This window comes from Oncorhynchus gorbuscha, linkage group LG06 (genome assembly GCF_021184085.1).
Source record: "Oncorhynchus gorbuscha isolate QuinsamMale2020 ecotype Even-year linkage group LG06, OgorEven_v1.0, whole genome shotgun sequence".
In the NCBI taxonomy this organism is placed as follows: domain Eukaryota; kingdom Metazoa; phylum Chordata; class Actinopteri; order Salmoniformes; family Salmonidae; genus Oncorhynchus; species Oncorhynchus gorbuscha.
The window spans coordinates 91,327,558-91,350,257 of record NC_060178.1 but is presented as its reverse complement, the minus strand read 5'-3'; the positions used below and the strand labels follow the sequence as shown (position 1 = coordinate 91,350,257).

Sequence of the window (22,700 nt, the reverse complement as noted above, 5' to 3'; positions counted from 1 at the left end):
TGTAGTTCTACTAGGTTATATGAAATAAGTTGTTGCATGGTGCAACCATTGACATCCCATTAATGTATTCAAATTCCCATGTCCATAATTTACCACCATGCATGCAGTTGCAATTCTGATTTAACCAGATACATTGTATCATATTTGTACTACATTGCAACATATAGGATACATGTATTGAAATACACACTTTTCAACTATTGCATTTTCCAGACCCTGGAGATAACAAGCTATTTATTCTATCCCCAATAAATTGCAGCTGCACTGGATTTTTTCGCATCACCTCTTTGCCACAGCCGACAAGGGTTTGCTGCCCGACGTTTATGTTCATCTTATGCTAAGGGTGGCATAAATGACGGGTGTAATCATGGAAGATATATATTGGGACAATTTTCTCGCATCAGATGAAGCTATATGAGTTTAGAGGAGAGCCACTACGTGTGTCTCCCTCTCTCTCACACCGAGCCCCCTCCTCCTCCGCTGGCAATTTATAAAGAACAAAAAATTCGACTAGGGAGGGGGTTGATACGCCGAAACTGAAATCGAGAGGCGAACCCAGGAAAGGAGTATATTGTACACGCGACTTTCCCCCCCTTCGTCCCCCAAAAGGAGGGGGAAAAGTCAGAATTGTGGAATCGAAAAGGAAAATAAGGTTCAAAAGACGTGAAAACGTCTTCCTTTGTGGATACCGTATATCTTTTTAATTCGAAAAAATATGGCCGAGAACGTTCTGGACTCTGGCCCGCCTTCAGCCAAGAGGCCTAAACTATCCTCTCCGGCACTGTCTGTCTCCGCCAGCGATGGAAACGGTAAATGTTGTTTTTATTTGGTTTGTTAGGGTATTATGTGTCATGTTTTTATTTGGTATTTTAAAATTTAAATGTGATTTTTATTCGAAATAGGAAGGGGCCGTAAGATTGCCCCACTGTTTTTGTCGTACTAGCTCTAGCTAGCGACTGTACGTCGGACTTGACTAGCGATAGGCTAGTAATTTCAGCACTACGATGAACGCTGGCTACTACTGTAGCTAGTTACGAATGCGGGGCTTAGATTGATAGCTACTTCGCTGCATGGGTAGTTGGCTACAGCGTATATTCGTCGTTGGTATTTAGGTAATAAATACAGGGAAATATAAATGGTATGTCAGGAACACGGTTAACATTTTAAATGATCCCCGATGTTGACAAGTACTTCTTCATTTTAGGCGACACAGCTAACGTTAGCTTGCTAACTATTTTTAAGTAGCCAACGCGCTAGCTAGTGCTGAAGCATACCGCTTGATCGGTGTGGCAAATTATGGTTGAAAATACGTTTTATAATAAATTAGAGAACTAGCTAAGTGGCAATCCATGAAACACAAATGGTCCAACTCGCTCACCAGTAAATTTACTTGCCTAGGCAAATAGCTAGCTACTTTGCTAACTAGTGAGCTATTTAGTCAGCTCGCTAGCTAACTTTCAAAGCCAGTTATGACAAAGCTCATCGCCATACAATGCTAACGCGTTAACTCAAACGCACCAACGAACAGTAAAATTCGACACTGTCTGTGTATATACATTTTCCAACAGAGTATTTCATAGATATAATTAACTATATGTGTGTGTAATATATATTATATATAATCGTTAGCTAGTAAACTAATTGTTGCAAGGTTCCTTCACCTGGTTACCTGGAAAAGTTACATGTTTCCAATTTAGTACGCTAGCTTCGTTTGATTGCTGGCTAACGTTAATTTCATAGTTAGATAACGTTAGCTACTGCAGCAGGCCCATCCATGTAGCTACCTAGCTAACCGAGTGATTGTTATGCTCAAATTGCCATTGTCAGTTTTTCTGAAGATGTGTGGGAGAGACTGGAGGATCCAGGCCAGCAACCTTATACAGAAAGGTGAACAATTACACGGTTAAGACAAAAAGCCATAGAACGTGGCCACATTATTTACCACTCGGATGTGTTAAAATGGCCTGCAGATGCTCGCTAGTAGTTATGTGAGAAGGCATGTTTGAAATGGGACTTGAAACTGTTCGTACATTTTGTCATTGCAGAGCTACGGCCTCCCATTGTCCATCTGATACGTGCTCAAGTCAGCCACTTGACACAAAATACTTTAAGGGGTCCAAGTTACCCTAATAACAGAAAATAATCCAGTGCATGTACTGCACTTTTGACCCCCCCCCCCAATACTGTTCAGAGAATACTGTTCAGAGAATACTGTGGCGGTCCAACATATCCAGAAAAAAAATATGTAGGCCTATATGTAATTTGCAAATTCTCTAGTTGTCATTTTGTAATGAGCAGACTCATCCCTGGGTTGTGTTCAATACTCTGGCACAGCTTTGCACAACGTTGCCCTCGTTTCTCCTTTGTTGCCTACTGTTCAGTGACCCTGGTGATGTCCAGAGGGTCTCTATTAACCTGGCTCTCTGTGTGGTGTTAATGCAGTGTTGAGCCCGGTGTGTGCCCCGTGTGTGTGTAAACTTGTCTCTGCCGAGCTAAATCACGCTCAAGATCCGGCACAGACAATCTGTGGTCGGCCACTGTGTGTGGGGGTGGGGTTGTGTGTCTGCTTGGGCATCTGCCTTCATTTCAAATCTTTGGTTTTCCTCATTATACAAATGTAGGTATCTGGCTATGCCAATTAGCCACCTGATGCAACCATGTCTGAATGCAGTACACTGGATTTGGTTTTGTTAATCATTTGTTATGCTAGCAATGTACCCTAGCACACCTCTCCTCTTATCTTCCAATCCCCTCTTCTCTCACTCACAATCCCGTCTTGCTCATTCTCCCTCATCTCTCCATATGCTCTCTTTCTCTCCCTCTCTGCACAGATTTCGGCTCATTGTTTGACCTGGAGCATGACCTCCCGGACGAGCTTATCAACTCCTCAGAGTTGGGCCTGGTCAACGGCGGGGACCTCAGCCAACTGCACACCAGCCTGGGAGGTGGGATGGGCCCAGGGGGAGGGGGTGGCCAGGACGCGGTGGCCAAGCACAAGCAGCTCTCCGAGCTCCTTCGATCAGGCGCTCCACACGCCTCCACCCAGCAGGGCGCAGTGGGCAGCACAGGCGGGGCCAGCATGGGCCACCTGGGAAACATGAAGGTGTCCCCTGGGCCCCAGGGCATGGGCCAGCAGCAACACCTCTCACCTCAGCAACAGGCCAGCATAATGCAGCAGCAGGTGGGCAGCATGAATCGGGGAATGATGGGGGCCCAGAAGGGAAACGGACAGCAGCAGCAATCCATGATGGGTGGGCAGGTGATGAATGGATCCCCCAGGATGGGCTTCTTGAACCAGGGGATTGGGGGGAACAGTAACCTGCTGGCTGAGACTCTGCAGCAGCAACAACAGCAGCAGGGGGCTGGTGGACAGGCTGGACTCAGAGTACAGCAACCTGGAGCAATGAACAAGGTATGTATGGACCCTTCAGACCACATGAGAGCGATGTTTTTTTTAAATCGACCTGTTATTTATTTTACCAAGGAGGGGAGATTGGCGTCTTTTTTTCCCCCACGTAAGGCCCCCTGACCAAGAAAGCTACAAGCGTTATACACAACGTTACTATCCAACAGTTTATTCACACGAATAGAGAGCAGGCTGAAAGAGCACATTTCAGTACTCCTATTAAGAATGTATTAATCATGGTTTAAAAACTTACAAATTGGAGTTGTAGCGATCAAAAGCTTGGGGTGGTTAAAGGCTCTGTCGGGGAGCTGGAAAGACCACAGGAAAGAGCATGGCTGGGATATGGAGGGAGAAAGCCGGGGAGGAGGGAATTTATGCAAATTGTTGAAAACGTTCACTTAACCTCAAGTTCTTGGAGAGGTGGAGATGCATGGCTCGGTGTCTGTATAAGCACTTTGTGGTAACTGTTGGTGTGATATTTTACTACAAATTGGGAGCCCTTGATTAATATTTCACATCAGTGGTCGTCTTATTCCAACGTGTCAACATGAAATGTGGGGCAACTGTGGCATGGCGGAGTAGTAATTGGTCTGCCTGTTCTAAGCCATCATTAATGAGTTAATTGAACCCACCAGCGCTACCTGCCGCTAATTGATAAGAAATTAAGTACATTGTCTCTCTTTAGAAGTGGTTGATTTAATTGCTGTGTAAATGGAAGGGAAGTTGATTAGTGGTAAAAAAGCAGCATGATTTAATAATCTCTCTGAAAGGCGATGGTGGTTCTTTTAGCGTAGATACTCTTCACTGTAAGTGGGTAATATCCCTGGGGTTGTGTTCATTTAACAGGGCTACTGTCTGAAACGACACAAATGACTTGAACACTTACATTTTCATACACATTGTTTGGAGCAGCATATAAAAGTTTTAGTTTAATAAATTGACATTATTTCTGTTTTTCTCCCCCCCCCCCAAAAAAAAATCTCTTCAGATGGGTATGATGGGTAACCCGGGCTCCTATGGTGGCCCCTATGGAGGGCAGCAGGCAGGGCTGGGCCCTCCACTCCAGAACAAAGGCTCCATGCCCAACAGCCTGGCCCAGTTCAGCATGGACAAGAAGAGCCAGCCCATGCAGGGCATGTCTGCCATGGTTAGGAAGTTGGCTAGCTAGTCTCTTATGTATTTCTTCTCACTTACCTGTCACAAAGCTTTCTTATGCAGGTGGTGCTACCGTTTGGGTACCATTCAACTGCACTGACCAGCCCTTAACTGACTCACAGTTCTCTTTTCTCTTCCTCCCCTCTCTATTTCCAGGCCTCCCAGCAGTCGGCTGCAGGTGTGGGCGGTGGAGCCGGAGGCACTGCAGGGATGGTCCCCAACGCCCAGGGAGGCCTAGGGCCCGCCGTGTCTGCAGCTGCCGCAGCAGCCGGGGCACCCCCTACGGCCGACCCTGAGAAGCGCAAGCTTATCCAGCAGCAACTAGTGCTCCTGCTACACGCACACAAGTGCCAGCGGCGGGAGCAAGCCAACGGGGAGGTGCGCCAGTGCAACCTGCCACACTGCCGCACCATGAAGAACGTCCTCAACCACATGACCCACTGCCAGGCCGGCAAGTCTTGCCAAGGTGAGCTGATGAAACACAGAAGAGAAAGACCTGCAAGATGGTTCCCTGTCACACCTTTACCTGAGATGTGTATGATATTCACCATTGTCTGACATACTCATCACATTAGCCTTTTCTCCCTCCCTCCCTCCCTTTTTATTTTCTGCTCTCTGCCCCACCCCCCCTCTCTCTTCCCCAGTGGCTCACTGTGCTTCATCCAGACAGATCATCTCTCACTGGAAGAACTGTACACGGCACGACTGTCCGGTCTGCCTGCCACTCAAGAACGCCGGGGACAAGAGGAACCAGCAGTGTGAGTGTCTCTGCCCATCAAACGCTACCCCCCCCCCCCACACACACACACACACAGCTGGCTCCTGTTATAGTAGTATGTGGTTGTAGTATTCTTATTAGGTTTTAAAGAGCCACCAGGTCTCCACTCTTTAAAATAATGTGTATGTTTGTATACAAGTGGTCTAGATGCTATGAGATATTGTCTTATGATTGAACTCTGCCGTGGACTTCTGGATCTGTTGCTGTATAAATATGTTGTAAGTGACTACATTTTAAACTTCGACAGACCAGTTCCTTGTGTTCCTGACCTCTGTGTTCATAGCATGCGTCCTAGAGGACAGAAGTATTAACACCAATGGATCTGCCCCTCTACTGTCTCTACAGCTCTGCTAGGGGGTGCTGGTGTAGGTCTGGGTAGTTCCCTGGGCTCAGTGCCCGGAGGCCAGCCCAGCACCCCAAACCTCAACCCCCCCAGCCAGATCGACCCCAGCTCCATCGAGAGGGCCTACGCCGCCTTGGGCCTCACTTACCAGGGCCTGCAGAGTCAGCCCAACCAGGCTTCTCTGCCCTCACAGGGCCTGCAGAGCCAACCGGGCATGAGGCCGCTCAATCCCATCGGTAAGCTGTTTAGTTAGTCCAGTCTAATGTATGTTTTTTTTTAAAAACTGGTTTTAATAATTGATGTACCACAGCAACAGTGTGCATGTCCCTCTTGGGGATTGAAGAATGTAACCAGTCAATATCCACAGTGGTAAGGTTATACTGCTGCCCCCCACTTTAATGGGAATTACTCCAGCACGCATATGTTTATCTCTGCACATTTTGTTTGTCAACATTTGTCAAGTTGGCCTTTTTTTATCAAGTCATTTGCAAATAAAACACGAAGGGGAAGTTATTTCTATCATTGACTTGTAAGTAGTGTTTGTTGGTGGCTCTGAGAATAAAAATAAAAAGTTATGTTGAATATTGACTGTGTTAATGTTTCTTACACTGTCAGGGGGTAACCCGATGGGAGTGAATGGAGGTGTGGGTGTTTCACCTCAGAACCAGCAGGCCAGCCTGCTACAGGACACCATGCTACACCTCAACATGAACTCCCAGGGGTGAGTAGCAGACCTGCTTTCAAATATACTTTATAGAATAGTCCCTGAAGTGCAAACCCCACTGACCATACCTGACACTCCAGGCAGGTGCTATCAAACGCTCCATGTTGTGCTTTTTTGATAAAATAAAGTGATGAATTTAACTTTGTTCTCTCTGTTCTAGTCTGATGAGTGATGCGGGCGGGGCGGGTAACATGGGATGCATGCCCACGGCGACCCCGCCCTCTGCAGCGGGCATGAGGAAGAGCTGGCACGAGGACATCACTCAGGACCTGAGGAACCACTTGGTGCACAAACTGTAAGTGACTGAGCTGGAATGGAGGGACAAGAGCCTCTGGATGAGGGTTTAACACTCTTATACGGCTAAAGAGTTACAGCCTGTAGTGGGGCGTGTGAGACTATACCAGAACACACTACTCTTCTACATTTGCACACACTGTACATAGATTTTCCTTTTGTGTTATTGACTGTACGTTTGTAACTCTGGTTTTTGTCACACTGCTTTGCTTTATCTTGGCCAGGTCACAGTTGTAAATGAAAACTTGTCCTCGCCTGGCCTACCTGGTTAAATAAAGGTGAAATAAAAATAAATGGGGCGTGTGAGCCTATAGTGGGGCGTGTGAGCCTATAGTGGGGCGTGTGAGCCTATAGTGGGGCGTGTGAGCCTATAGTGGGGCGTGTGAGTGAGCCTATAGTGAATTTGGTTTAGCAGTGTCTTTCATTTGAATTTGGTTCAATTAGTTGTATACAAGCCAAAAACTAGCCCCCGTTTCAGTGCAGCTAATGCCATGTCATAGATGGGTATCCTGTAAGAACACGGAACATTGAATTGCTAGACAAATAGGAAATATGAAGAGAACTATTTGTGGTAAATGTACCAGCCCAGACACTGCAGAACAGGCTGCAGACATTTTCACAGTAAACTCGCATCCTCTGGGTTTTCATACAGCGCAGAACGACTATGACTGCACACACTGACCACATTCACCACATCTAAGCACCTCTCCACTGTCTCCCAGGTCAGACACAGCTAGCTAGGTGTGATTGTCGATTCTCAACACTCTTCCCTGCTGCATCTCCCCTAGCGTTCCTCTTAAATCATTCTCTTTGCACTGAAATGTGATTTGCGTCCTGCTCTCATTCATACCCCCCCCCCACCCCAGTTTCCTTAGTCTCTTGTCTCTCTCTCTCTGTGTGTGTGTGTAGGGTACAAGCCATCTTCCCGACCCCAGACCCTGCTGCTCTGAAGGACAGGCGGATGGAGAACCTAGTGGCGTATGCTAGGAAGGTGGAGGGGGACATGTACGAGTCTGCCAACAGCAGGGTAAGCTGTTACACTGACTGAGTGAAGACTGAGTTCCTGTTGAGAGGGGGGCAACCCTTAGACAAAACAAATGTCTGTGGAATACAAATACACTTCAGAATTTCTCTCATTTAGTTTATTTTTCTGTTCCTAGTGTGTTAACTAATTTCCCCCTCTTTCACTTACGCTGTTCCCCTTTCTCATAATTACCCCTCTTCTATCATCCTAACCTTAATTCATCTCGCTGTCTCCTTCACGCTATCATTTCTCCTTGTATGTCTCTCTCCTCCCAGGCGGAGTACTACCACCTGTTGGCTGAGAAGATCTATAAGATCCAGAAGGAGTTGGAGGAGAAGAGGCGGACGCGGCTCCAAAAGCAGGGTATGTTGGTGGCCACCCCTACAGGGTTTAGGGCCCTGGGCCAGCTGGCATGCCCCCTACAGGGTTTAGGGCCCTGGGCCAGCTGGCATGCCCCCTACAGGGTTTAGGGCCCTGGGCCAGCTGGCATGCCCCCTGCAGGGTTTAGGGCCCTGGGCCAGCTGGCATGCCCCCTGCAGGGTTTAGGGCCCTGGGCCAGCTGGCATGCCCCCTGCAGGGTTTAGGGCCAGCTGGCATGCCCTCACTGCCTCTCACTGAGTGGATAGGATACACATGTAATATCACAAATGGATGTGCATACTGCATTCAGATTCTCAGACAGGACACACACTCTAGAGTGCAACAGTGGCAATCCATTTTTTCACCTCTTCACCCCTACAGATGGTCCCCTCCCTGACCACTCTCTGGTGCGGCCCGGTGGACCCAACCAGATGGTTAATAGGATGCAGAACCCTGCAGGTGAGTCCATGGGGACAGGAGGGGTTGCCAAACAGACATTATTGGGCTGTTTTTAGTGGTGTTATACCTTATCGTTTCACTTGAGAGGTTACTACATTTGGCTCATGTTGACAATTTTATTCTGTAACTTTGTTAGTGTGCCTTGAGCCATCCTGGTTACTATCTATGTCCATCGTTATGCAGCATGTTTAGATGCATAAGCACCTAAATATGTTTTCTTTGTGTTTATCCTCATGCTTGTTTTCTTCAGGTATGAACCAGTTCAACCAAATGGGGATGCAGTCTATGGGTCAGAGGTTGACCCCTCCTCTACCCCTCACACCCATCAACCAGGTCAGTACTCTTTAAAAAATATATATATGCACTTAATGGGCGTTGTTTTGAAAAGGGCGAATTATACCCAAATACAAAAGTTTGTGTTCAATTGATCTTATTTTGACGCAAGAGGAACCGTATCATGTCATAGCACTGACGTATACATTGATTAAACACATGGAGTAGTCCCTAGTACCAGTGTCTGAATGGACTGAGCTCTGTTCTAAACCAACATCTGTATCCCCTTTTTAGATGGGCATGGGAACCCCAGGATGAGCCAGCCCAACGTGGGCCAGAACCAGTACCTGCCCCAAGGACAGTTCCCAGGCTCCGGTCCAGGCCTCGGCACTATTCAGCCTGGCATGAACCAGCAAGGCAACCAGGCAGGCATGGCACAGCCTAGTATGAACCAGCAAGGCAACCAGGGAGTCATGGTACAGGTGAGAGAGGTGGGCAAAAGTGGAACTATATGGTCTGTCGCTGCCCTCAATTATGTAGATGCAGGAATTGGAAGAACAGATTGGGTTCTGCTGTTGGTTTTAATTGTGAACCATATCACCAAACCAACTAAACACAATCGCTAAGACATTCCCACACATCTGTACATGCACAAGTGAAACCCTCCTTCCTACACTAGTGTTTCCTCATGTAGGTTCACTGGAGGGATGCCCCCGTCATACATTATTCAGACGTTAACATACATTATGTATCAACTGTTCATGCTAAATACCTCATCTCTCCTTACAGACTCAGATACCCATTCCTTCCCCTCTCCCCGTCAACAGCCCTCTAGCCGGGCCTGGCTCGGTCGGTGGGGGCAGTGGTGTCCCCTCGGTGGGGCCCATGGGTCCCCAGAGTGTGGGTGGAGGCCCCTTGTCCAACCTGCCCCTGTCCAACAACCCCCAGCAGCCCAACTCCATCCCACACCTCGCGGCCATGCGCCAGAGCTCGCCCTCCCCCGCCCGCAGTCTTACCCCCACACCCCACCAAACGCCACCCAGGCTAGCGGGCTCACAGACCCCCCAGCCCCACACCCCCAACCCGTCTCAGCTGGCCCCCCCAGGCCCTCAGCAGCAGCTAGGGCCCGGCAGCCAGGGGCCAGGCTCCAACAAGCCCATGCAGCAGGGGATGGGGGCGGGGTCCACCACCCCATCGCACCCTGGTCACCCCTCCACAACCCCCAACCCACATGGAGGCCAGCTCCCTCGCACGCCTCGCACTCCGGTGAGATTGACTTAATAGATCATGTAGAAAAGTACAGCTATATCTCCAACATGTGGTATGAATAGTACATTGATTCAGTACCAGTTTTACAAAAGTAATCACAACATTGACATACAGCTGCAAAATGGAAGAGTTTACAGCCAACATACTAATGATTTGTTTTGGAACTTCCCCTCACCCACCTTACTGCACTCAGTTGCCTGTCAATTTCCTCACCTTCACTAACTCCCATAGGGGTTGTTGCATTCTCTTGTGATATCAATTATTTTCTAACCCCCCCCCCCCCCAGATGTCCCAGAAGGGGGGCTTCCAGCCCCAGGACAGTCAGGCTCTGACCCCGGCGTCGGTCAGCAGTGTGGACACAGCCTCCCAGCAGGCCTCCCATTCGGATGCCTCGGCCTCCGTGGACCCCAAGACTGAGGTCAAGCAGCAGCAGGATGAGGAGGACGACGGGGAGGAAGGCTGCTCCAAGGGGGGGAAGTTATCCAACGTCAAGATGGAGAACAAACCCATCAAAATGGAGGGGGGTGAAGAAAGAAGAGTGTGGGGGCAAAGGTCTTCCCATGGAAACGTCATCATTGGTGGGGGTAAAGAGTGAAGACAGGGTGAAGACTGAAGACCGGAAGCCGGAGGTGAAGAAGGAGCCAAAAGAGGAAGAGAAGGAATCCGAGTCCCCTGGTACACCGTCTGGTGCCCAGAACAAGAGGAAGAGTAAGGACTGTGTTTTGTGATGGCATATGTACTGAGTTGTTTCTATAACCACACAGTATGTTCCTGCTTCTAAAAATGTATGCCGTTATCCGTTTCTGAATCCGACTTGAACCCTAACCTGTCTCTCTACCCCTCTCCTTCCCCCTCTACTCTTTTCACCTCTCCTCCTTCTACCTCTCTCAGTCTTTAAGCCAGAGGAGCTGCGCCAGGCCCTCATACCCACCCTGGAATCTCTATACAGACAGGATCCAGAGTCTCTGCCCTTCAGACAGCCTGTCGACCCTCACCTACTGGGCATACCTGTATGTACTGCATATTTGCACGGTTTCAGTTAATGCTCCACCAAAAATATGCTTTTTACATGTGAAGCTAGCCAAACTAATTCCCCATCTGTGGAATAATAAAGGAACCTAAACTCTCCCTCCCCAGGACTACTTTGACATAGTGAAGACCCCCATGGACCTGTCCACTATAAAGCGGAAGCTTGACACGGGTCAGTACCAGGAACCCTGGCAGTATGTGGACGACATCTGGGTCATGTTAAACAATGCCTGGCTATACAACCGCAAGACGTCCCGCGTCTACAAGTACTGCTCCAAGCTGGCCGAGGTGTTCGAGGCTGAGATAGACCCCGTCATGGTCAACCTGGGCTACTGCTGTGGCCGGAAGGTGAAATGGGAGTGTGATGCGGGGGGGGTTATGTGTTTGTGGTTGGTTACTAGGGTGTGTGACATACAGTGTCAGGCTAGATGTGGCTATTACGTCGTTAGTTTCACATCCCATTCTGTGCATGGAGACGAATGGTCTAACCTTTATTATATTATTATAATTTCAGCGTTGGCATAACACACCGCCATATTAACGTTCAACACTTTTTCTAATTTTGAGCATAACCTTGCAGCTATTTCTGACTTTGCTCTTGAATGGGCTAAGCAAAGTGGTCAACAGGGATGACTTGAGCGTCTCCGTTCTTGAAAACAAGGAGTGGCGGTCAGGGCTCAGCCCCATACAGCTCTTGTCTTGTCTTGTACTGTGACAGTGAGCCCGAAGGTCCATGTGAGCCAGGACTGACCCATTCCTCTGACCCATGATGACACCAAAACATTTTCCTATTGCTTTGGGCAGAGGCTGTATATAGTCTGTCCTCTTGGGTCTAATGGTGCTCATGATCATGGTCTGGTAAAACTCCTGGCAATGTGTAACAAAAAGCAGATTTGTAATTAGCCATCTCTTTTCATTCTCCTTGCTCCAGTCTTTTTGTTACTACTTACATTTGTAAAATGGGTAGCACTTTTAATGTTTTTTTTTTTAAAACCTGTACTGGAAAGCTCTGTACAAATATGATATTCCTCCTGGTATTGAAGGGCCAAACTATTTTGAAAATGTAGTTTGGGTTTAAGTGTTCATGTATCGTCTATCTTTCTCTTTCCTGTCTTCCTTTCTTCTCCTCCCTCAGTTGGAGTTTTCTCCCCAGACGTTGTGCTGCTATGGGAAGCAGCTGTGCACTATACCCCGGGACGCTGCCTACTTCAGCTACCAGAACAGGTATGGGGAGGAATCTGAGTGACACACACGGTGATCAATAGAATAACTTTTCTATGTTGAATTGTGTTTCTATGGAAATAAATGGTTTGCCACTTCATTTTCATATCTGTTCAGTGTCTGCATTGTCCCATGTTTCCCCTCCTTCCCCCTCCAGTTGATTCTGTCGCTGCTGTGGTGGTTTTGCTCATCTTCTCATGTCCAAATGCTAATCTGTGCTTTGCCTCGGCCTTCTGCTCTGTTGTCTTGTCCTCCCTCTCCTCACCATCCAACCCTTTCGGTCCTCTCCCCCTGTCGTCAATGCCTGTGACATCTGCATTGGCTTGCTTTTGTCTGATCCAATCATGCACCTCCAAACCCCTCCCTCCCCTTCAATCCTGAATCATGATTGGCTGTTCTGACGACGACCCCTGCCCCGCCCACTCTGCGCTCCTCCTGCGTGCTTGCTCCCGCCCTGTCCTGCCATGCCTTGCCCTGATTGGTGGCTGCCTCCCCGTGCCTTCTCTGTGATTGGCTGTGCTGTTGGGGAACGGTGTAGTTCACCAAAATTTGGGCTTCTTGCTGACAGGTACCACTTCTGTGAGAAGTGCTTCAACGAAATCCAGGGGGACAACGTGTCCCTAGGAGACGACCCCTCCCAGCCTCCGACGTGAGTAGAACGTTACCCTCTAGCCTTCCCTCAACTTGTCTTTTAGTTTTAATGTAAATTTGATTTTATATTTAGGCTTTTATTATTTGACTCCTCATATGCCAAGCTTCTCCCTCATATCTGCTTAAAGTACCTCCATTTGCTGTTATTGGTAATATTTTGTGAATGTCTCCCTTCCATTTCTATGTTTTCTGTGGTATTCTGTGTTCTGCAGTAGGTGATTGGTTTTATTGTACATCTGTACTGCTGCTGTTAGTGTTTGTCACCTCTCAGACGGGTCTTCCTCTATAGCCCTACATCTGTTTTGCAGCATCTCTTTTTAGTAAATCACAATTGGGATGAAAACACAGCGTATTTAAAAATCTGGCCAGGATATCTGGCAAGTTTCATGAGTCTTATACTTTCTATATGAAATGTTTGACGAGGGCACAGCCAGAGAATAAAATGCTCCCACCTTGTGGTGATTTTAGAATTTGATGTATTTATTTAACGGTTGGGGGAGGGGGGCCGAGGGAGAGGGTTGGGAAATCCTGTAAAGGTTAGACCAGTGGTTTTCATCCGGTGTGCTTTGGCACAGTGGTGTTCCTTGAGTGCTCATTTGTGCCGTGAACCCTTTCTTAATTAATAAAAATAATAATAATTGCACTCATTTGTAAACGTGACCTGTTTACCTCACATGGAATTTAGACTTGGGAGCACCAGTGGCTCTCAGATAAATACATTGAATAGCACTTTGTTCCATCTGTATTGTCGTTTCCAGTCTGGTGTGCTCAGGCTGTTACATTTGTATCATTTGAGGGGCACTCCTCCCGAGCAAAGTCGTTTGACTTTGCCAGTGAGAACCATTTAGCCCAGGCACTTTACAGCGAAGTTACACATGCACACAAGCATGGCTTTTGTGTTCGTGGTTTACCTTTACAATGCAGAAAAAGACTTGCCTCTAGCTCAAACGTTCAAAACTAAATACCTTATTTTTTATATATATATTTTATCTTGAGTAAGGAGCTGTGGCAATAGTTAAACAAAAAATAGAAATAAAAGATGTTCCATATACACATCTCTCATTGTGCACAAATGTGTTTACATCCCTGTTAATGAGCGTTTCTCCTTTGCCAAGATAATCGATCCACCTGACAGGTGTGGCATATCAAGAAGCTGATTAAACAGCATAATTATTACACAGGTGCACTTTGCTGGAGACAAGAAGGCCACTCTAGAATGTTAATATCTGTACTATAAGCTGCCTCCAACATCGTTTCAGAGAATTTGCCAGCAGCAGTTTGCTGATGGTGGGGTTATGGTATGGGCAGGCGTAATCTACGGATAACGAACACAATTGCATTTTATCGATTGGGAATTTGAATGCGCAAAAATACCATGATGAGATTCTGAGGCCCTTTTTTTGTGATTTAAAAAATAAATAATTATGGTATCTTTCACCAACAGATGCATATCTGTATTCCCAGTCATGTGAAATCAATAGATTAGGACCTAATGAATTTATTTCAATTGACTGATTTCCTCATGAACTGTTAATCAATAAAATCTTTCAAAGAAGGTTGGGAACCACTAAGGCTGTGGTTCATCCATCTGAACTATTTCCATAAAAAAAAAACATGAGGCTTTTGACTGGGTGTGGCCTGGTTGCGGACGTTGACTGGGGGTGGCATTTCTTCTTTCTCACTTCAGCTCCATCGGTAAAGATCAGTTTGAGAAGAAGAAGAATGACACATTGGACCCTGAATTGTAAGTTCACCATTAGAAGTAAATATCTTGAGTAATTGCATTCATGTTGTGATTGCATTGTGAGCGCAATGTAGTTGTGCAGTTGTAAGTAGTCGCAGTGATTGATTTGGTTCCTCTTTGCAGGCTTGTGGAATGTATGGACTGTGGACGTAAGATGCACCAGATCTGTGTCCTGCACAACGACACGATCTGGCCGTTAGGGTAAGTCTGTGTGTGCCCTGAAACCTAGGACAGATGAGGCAGTATGTGTTTAAGAGTCTGGTTTCTCTAATGAACTCTTTCTCCTACCAGTTTTAATTGTGATGGCTGCTTAAAGAAGTTGAATAAGACACGTAGAGAGAACAAGTATGCCGCCAAAAGTAAGTACCAATGTCTTTATAAAAAAAATCATTGAAATATCACTTACCCGTGTCCATTTTGATGTAGTTTATCCCTCTCTACCTAGCTTACTTGTAACTAAACTAAGCTCATCTCCCTCCCTCTAGGGTTGCCCCACACTAAGCTGGGCTGTTATTTGGAGACGAGGGTGAATGACTTCCTGAAACGTCAGAGCCACCCTGAGTCGGGTGATGTCACCATCCGAGTCGTCCACGTCTCTGACAAGGTGGTGGAGGTCAAACCAGGCATGAAGTCCAGGTAAGGGACAGGCAACATGGTGGTGAGGGGGGGGGGGGTGTTACCCTGAAGAAATGGAACAAGAGAAAGGGATAACGGTAGTGGTGGAACAAGTGAGGTTAATGTAGTAATTTGCTGAAGCCAAAATCAACCCATAGCCACTACCCCCTAGGCACTTTAGTACATCTGAGAGGATTGGATAACTCAAATTCTGAGAGAAAAGGGTTTTCCCCCACAGAATTGTTAGTTGGAGAAACAGTAACTCTGAATGGTGAAGTTCTGAAGATATTGGTATGCAGGGTTGGGTAGTAACTGATCACATGTAATCTGATTACAAAAAAGTGAACTGTAATCAGTTAAAAGCAACAATATTGCAGTTATATTCGACACTTTTGAATTCAGAAAGGATGTTTCAATTCAACATTGAAGGCGTACATTTTAACTTTGTTCCACCTGAGAGTCTGATCACAAGTCGCGATCCTTTTTCCCTTCCAATGCATCTTAAGGGGACAGTAATCTAAAAGTAATGAAGTAATCAGGTTACGTTACTGATGACCGTAACTAGTTACTAACGGATTACATTTAGAAAGTAACCTACCTAACCCTGTTGGGATGCATGCATCAGTTGTCTCACTCTTGTCGTGTCTCCAGGTTTGTGGACACTGGGGAGATGTGTGAGTCGTTCCCATATAGAACGAAAGCCCTGTTTGCCTTTGAGGACATCGATGGCGCTGACGTCTGCTTCTTCGGCATGCATGTACAGGAGTATGGCTCGGACTGCCCTCCTCCCAATCAGAGGTAATGGTTCTGTTAAGGGTCCATTTTATCTTAACTCAGTTGGGAGCAGTTATATGTACATGCATCAAAGGACTTGACCTCATCTTTAATCTTTCTCTCTCTGCCTACTTGTCTACCCCAGACGAGTGTACATCTCGTACCTGGACAGTGTTCACTTCTTCCAGCCTCGTTCTTTGAGGACGGGCGTCTACCATGAGATTCTCATTGGCTACCTGGAGTATGTCAAGAAGCTGGGGTACACGACTGGTCACATCTGGGCGTGCCCACCTAGTGAAGGGGACGACTACATCTTCCACTGTCACCCTATGGACCAGAAGATCCCCAAGCCCAAGAGGCTACAGGAGTGGTATAGGAAGATGCTGGACAAGGCTGTGGCGGAGCGCATAGTGCACGACTTCAAGGTAAGAGTCTTGAGGAAGGCTTGAGGGTTCCATGCAGGGACAGAGTTCGAATTTTAAATGGATCCATCCACAAGTGGAGGGGTTGAGCGCACAAGGACAGAGTCATGGATTGCCTTCTGAGAAGGAGCACAATTTTTATCACTGCTCATGTTTTGGTGTTATGCATTTGTTACATAAAACAGGATGAGTGGAGGTTTAATCTCTCCCTCTCTCAGGACATCTTCAAGCAGGCCACGGAGGACCGTCTGACCAGTGCCAAGGAGCTGCCGTACTTTGAGGGGGACTTCTGGCCCAACGTGCTAGAGGAGAGCATCAAGGAGCTGGAGCAGGAGGAGGAGGAGAGGAAGAGAGAGGAAAACAGTACTTCCAACGAGAGCGTAGATGTAAGTGGGATAGGTATTTACTACAAGGTACATTGCTGTGTGTTCTTATGGGTCTTTTGATCTCAATGTGATTCAATTTGAACTTATAAATACAAAATGTTAAATTGATGCTTGTATGAACTGCATTTCTACATTTGATCTAAATCAAAAAGTGGTACTACTGTGTGTAATTCACCTCCAGGCCACAAAGGGCGACAGCAAGAACGCCAAGAAGAAGAATAGCAAGAAGACTTCTAAGAATAAGAGCAGTATGAGCCGAGCAAATAAGAAGAAGCCAGGCTTGCCCAACGTGTCCAATGACCTCTCTCAGAAACTCTACGCCAGCATGGAGAAGCACAAAGAGGTAGGAGGAAGAGACTATTGAATGTTTTTAATATATTTCTGAACAAAAGTTACAAACATTAGGTAGTAAATCAGACTCCCTTGGAGTAAATTGGTGAGAATCAGATTTTAGGACCGGCTGAACGAGTCACTTTCGCAAACCCAAAACTACTTTCCACTAAGACAGTATCTTCTCACTCTTCTCTGTGTTAACCCTTCTCTCCTTGCCAGGTATTCTTTGTGATCCGTCTGATAGCAGCACCCATGTCTAACACGCTGGGCCCCATTACGGACCCCGACGGCCTGATGGCCTGCGACCTGATGGATGGGCGCGACGCCTTCCTCACCCTGGCCCGGGACAAACACTTGGAGTTCAGCTCGCTGCGCAGGTCTAAGTGGAGCTCCATGTGCATGCTGGTGGAGCTCCACAACCAGAGCCAGGACCGCTTCGTCTACACCTGCAATGAGTGCAAGGGCCATGTGGAGACACGCTACCACTGCACCGTCTGCGAGGTGAGGGGCTGGTGGAGGGTTAGAAGGGGAGGAGGAAAGAAGAGGGGATGGGTAAAGCTGGGACGATGCCTTTTTTTTTTTTAATGTTTTATTTCCTAAAACAAATTCGATGCCCTGTCCCTGTTTCACTGCCTCTCCCATGTGCACACTAATTAGTTGGAGAGATAAGCGCAAGCATATGTCCATTGTACCACATTTACACATTGCAATTGTGGAAAAACGCACTGTTTTTAAAGCAACTACCATTATCAAAGAGAGGAGAGTAAGTTTTCAGGGTTTAACATTTTATTTCTCATCCAATATTGAGCAAATGGCACCAGCACTTTACATATGATTGTGAAGCCTAATGTGGTTGAGATGATGCACCTGTGGAGAGTTTCACGCCATTCATATAGAATACATCAAGTAGCCTAGGGCTACAGGACATTAAAACTAGAATCCTTAGTTGCTACATACATTTTTGAACTTATAAATTGATGAATAACGTGTGGAGTAGTAACTAACACGTGCTTTCTCCCCTCTCTGTCCCAGGACTATGACCTGTGCATCACCTGCTACAATACTAAGGGCCACATCCACAAGATGGAGAAGCTGGGTCTGGGCCTGGACGACGAGAGCAACAACGCAGCCTCCTCGTCCATTGCCAACCCTGGGGACTCGCGGCGCCTCAGCATCCAGCGCTGCATCCAGTCTCTGGTCCACGCCTGTCAGTGTCGCAATGCCAACTGCAGCCTGCCGTCCTGCCAGAAGATGAAGCGTGTGGTGCAGCACACCAAAGGTTGCAAGCGCAAGACCAACGGCGGCTGCCCCATCTGCAAGCAGCTCATCGCTCTCTGCTGCTACCATGCCAAGCACTGCCAGGAGAACAAGTGTCCCGTACCGTTCTGTCTGAACATCAAGCACAAGCTGAGGCAGCAGCAGCTCCAGCATCGGCTACAGCAGGCCCAGATGCTGCGGAGGAGGATGGCCAGCATGCAGAGGGTGGGTCAGCCACCTCCGGGACCGGGGGGAAACGGTGGACTACCATCTCCGGGAAACAACGGCACCACAGGGCCCAGCACCCCCATGTCTGTGGGCACGCAGCCCCCCACGCCTCAGACCCCCACCCAGGGGAACATGCCCCAACAGGGGATGGGCCAGGGCCCCCCAGGGCAGCAGCAGGGCAGCATGCCCCAGCAGCACCACATGCAGCACCAGTTCCAGCAGCAGATGCAGCTGCAGCAGCAGGGGGGAGGGGGAATGATTAACTCTCCTCAGCAGCAACAGATGGTCCAACAACAGCTCCAACAGCAGCAACAGGGCCAGTCTCCAAATGTCCAGCAGATGCAGCACCCAGGAGGTCTGCCCCCCTACACCCCCAGACCTCCAGGAGCCTCGCCCCTCCACCAGTCCCTGGGTAAACCTGGTCTGGGCCCAGCCACCCCTCCACAGCAGCAGACCAACCCTAGCCAGGGTTCCATGCTGCAGGGGCCTCCTCCGGCAGCAGTGGAGATAGCGTTGAAGATTCAGCGTGTGGCAGAGACCCAGCGTCAGATGGCCCAGGCCCAGATCCTCCAGAGGCAGCAGGTGGCCCAGGGTGGAGGCATGATCCCCCCTCACCACCAGAACCCCCAGACCCAAATGCAGAGCATGGCCCACCCAGGAGCAGGCATTGTAGGGCCCCAGGGTCTGGCAGGGAGGACCCTGATGGAGCAGCAGGGGATGGTGGTGGGGCCAGGAGGCATGCAGCAGCAGTCCCAGATCCCCCCTCAGGTTCAGCTCCAGCAACAGGCCCGACTTCAGAACCCCAACCAACAGCAGTGGGGAGGCCCTGGTGGGATGACTCCCCAGCAGAGGCAAGGCATGATGGGACAGATGGGTCACCTGACACTGCAGCAACAGCAGCAGCTTGCCCAACAACAGCAGCAGCGGCAGCTTGCCCAGCAACAACAACAGCAGCAGCAACAACAGCAAGGTCAGCCCCAGCAGCAGCAACAACAACAACAACAACAACAACAACAACAGCAGGCAGGGCAAGGGGGGTTAATGGGGTTGATGGGAGTTCAAGGTGGCGTGGCTGGGGCGGCGGCGGCAATGGTGGGGACAGGGAACCTCCCCCAGGCAGCTCTACAGGACCTCCTGCGTACCCTCCGCTCTCCCAGCTCCCCCGGCCAGCAGCAACAGGTCCTCAACATCCTCCGCTCCAACCCCCTCCTCATGGCTGCTTTCATCAAGCAGCGAGCCGCCAGATACCAGGGAGGTCCAGGGGTGCCTGGGGCACCGGGAGGAGGCCCCGGAGGGGGGCCTGGAGGTGTGCGGTTCCAGGGGGCCCCTGGTGGGGTAGGAGTTGGGCCTGGTGGTAACCAGGTTGTTATGGATGGTCAGCAGGTCAACGTAAATCCTGGAGCGGCCCAGGCAGGTATGAACATGGGCCAGGGAGGAGGAAATATACCCACTATGGCTCAGCTACAGCAGTTGCAGCAGCAGCAACTGCAGCAGCAGCTGCAACAGCAACAACAACAACAGCAGCAGCAACAACAACAGCAGCAGCAACAACAACAGCAGCAGCAACAACAACAGCAGCAGCAACAACAACAGCAGCAGCAACAACAACAGCAGCAGCAACAACAGCAGCAGCAGCAACAACAGCAGCAACAGCAGCAGCGCCCCCTCTTGCCTGGGAGTTTGCAGCAACAGCAGCAAATGGCAGTGCAACAACCGCAGCAACAAGGCGGTATGCCAGGCCAAGGCACCCCAATGTCCAACATGACTCCCCAGTTCAGAGAGATTCTGATGCGAAGGCACCTGCAGCAACAGCAGCAGCAGCAACAACAACAACAGATGAGTAACAATGGTCAGTTCCAGCAGCCCCCCCAACAGCAGGGTCAGGGCCAGCAGGGCTTCATGCAGCAGGGCCAGCCTGGTCAACCTGGCCAGACCCAGTCTGGGGGAGGAGGGTCGCAGCAGGGGGGAGGGCAGGGACCCCAACCGGGTCCCGGGCAGGGCCAGCAAGGGCAGGGCTACCCTGGAACCATGTCCCAGCAGGTAGCCACAGCCCTGCAACAGAGGCTGCAGCACCAGATGCAGATGCAGCAGATGCAGCAACAGGATGGTGGGGGTGCGGGGCCTGGGCAGCTCCAACAGGGGCAGCAGGGTCCCCAACAAGGCCAAGGTGGTCCCCCCCAGCCCCAGTCCTCCCATGCCATTCTCCAGCAGGCCCTCCACCAGAGACTCCTCCAGCAGCAGCACCTAGGAGGGGGCTCGCCTGCCCAGCATGGCAGTCCTATGAGCCCCCAGCAGCAGATGGCTCAGTCCCCACACCCCCACCTCCAGGGCCAGGCTCTGGGCGGTCAATCTCTCAGTAACCAGGTGCGTTCTCCTCAGCCTTCCCCTCGGCCACAGTCCCAGCCACCCCACTCCAGCCCCTCGCCACGCATGCAACCCCAGCCCTCCCCTCACCGCATCTCCCCCCAGACCCAGACAGGCTCCCCACACCCAGGTCACCTCTCCCAGCACCACCCTGGCATGGTGGCCTCCCAAAACCCACAACAATTGTCACAGCAACAACAACAGACTAACTCTGGGGACCCGGGTACATTTGGTTCGGACCCAAGTGCTATGATGTCCCAGATAAGTGGGATGGGGGGTTTGCATGGCCCAGGGCAATCGGACATGTTGGGTAATAACAACCAGGACCTGGGGACGAACATTAACCACAACAGTTTAGACATTATGTAACCTACTACTACATCGGTCTCAGTGGTCTGAAGAACTGCCTTCATGGGTCTTGCTGGGATTGAATGGAAGGGGGATGGCAGTTTTAAAAGGTATTTTTATTTAATATTTTTCTGATGTATAAATGAAAAGAACTTAACTTCCTATGGGAGATGCAACATTTTAAATCTACAAGTCAATAAATGAATAAATTAAACGAATGGTAAGTTATTGCTGTTTTATGTTTTTTTATATATATATATATATATAACATTTTTGCCAATTGTGTGTAAGGAGTTTCTGGATGTGCGAGTTCTTCCTTAGTATATGACACAAGTAATATTTTTGGGGACTGATTTTTTTTTTTTTCCTTTTTTTTTTTACACGTATTTTTAAGATTTTAAATGTGGTGGAAAATTACAGTGAGCTAATACAATGGACCTTTTTATCGTTCTGTTTTCCTTCATAAAACCAGTCATGATTGTATCTGTTTTGCAGAAGTATTTTTCTTTTTTATAAATATATTATAATGATCAATATTTTTGCTGTATCTACAAACAAACATCACAACATATCTTCCTGCCTTTTTTGGGGGGGTTGGGGGGAATATTTTTTTTTTGTTGGTAGATGTACCTTGTGACTGCTACATTTCACAGAATATATTTTTGAAAAGGACTGTCCAAAAACCGAGAGGATTGAGAAAGGTGAGTTAAAAAAAAAAAGTTATTGTTTTTTTTTGTGTGACTTATTTTTTTCTGGTTTTGTAATCCAAGTTAAACTTAGTGTTGTGGGGAGGGTGTTGAACACTGGCTAATCTCCCTCTTGGACTGACTGTCTCAGGTCAGAAGCTTCCAGTTTTGACGCCCAGATCTTCTACGTGAGCACATCTTTCCCCGTGTCTCAACTTTAATTTTTTTTCTCTCCCATGAATGTGCACTCCCCTCTGACCCCCACACTTACGACAGAATGATGGATGGACTTACTGAGGATGTTGCCTGTTGCCAGCTGATTCGGATAGATTGATGGCTGTGTGTGTGTGTGTACATGCATACCCTCATGAAATGAAACGCAGAGGAATGGGGATATGGGGAATGTGTAGCGGGGTTTTCTAGCTATAAACTCACCTCTTTAAAAAAAAAAATTATTTTGTCAACAATGCTGCCCTTTCCCACCTCTCCTAGTCACATCCCCCTTGTTGTCTTTTGCCCTGCACCATTGGGTGTAATCTAATATTACTGTACGAAGA

The 22,700-nt window shown here is 48.4% G+C and overlaps 1 protein-coding gene across 1 annotated transcript; it reads left to right on the top strand.

The window, feature by feature from the left end:
- Nucleotides 1-409: 409 nt before the first annotated feature.
- Nucleotides 410-21,681, top strand: LOC124038761 (histone acetyltransferase p300-like). Its single transcript, XM_046354832.1, is given in 30 exon segments — nt 410-809; nt 2,832-3,412; nt 4,395-4,553; nt 4,718-5,027; nt 5,206-5,319; nt 5,685-5,918; nt 6,298-6,403; nt 6,567-6,701; nt 7,610-7,727; nt 8,000-8,087; nt 8,466-8,543; nt 8,794-8,880; nt 9,111-9,307; nt 9,606-10,082; nt 10,372-10,605; nt 10,607-10,793; nt 10,977-11,095; nt 11,223-11,462; nt 12,250-12,338; nt 12,904-12,984; nt 14,674-14,730; nt 14,854-14,931; nt 15,022-15,089; nt 15,216-15,366; nt 15,997-16,143; nt 16,265-16,544; nt 16,760-16,927; nt 17,109-17,270; nt 17,480-17,761; nt 18,293-21,681. Coding segments are annotated over 30 exon segments (8,307 nt in total). The 5' UTR covers nt 410-715; the 3' UTR covers nt 21,479-21,681.
- The last annotated feature ends 1,019 nt before the right edge of the window (nt 21,682-22,700 follow it).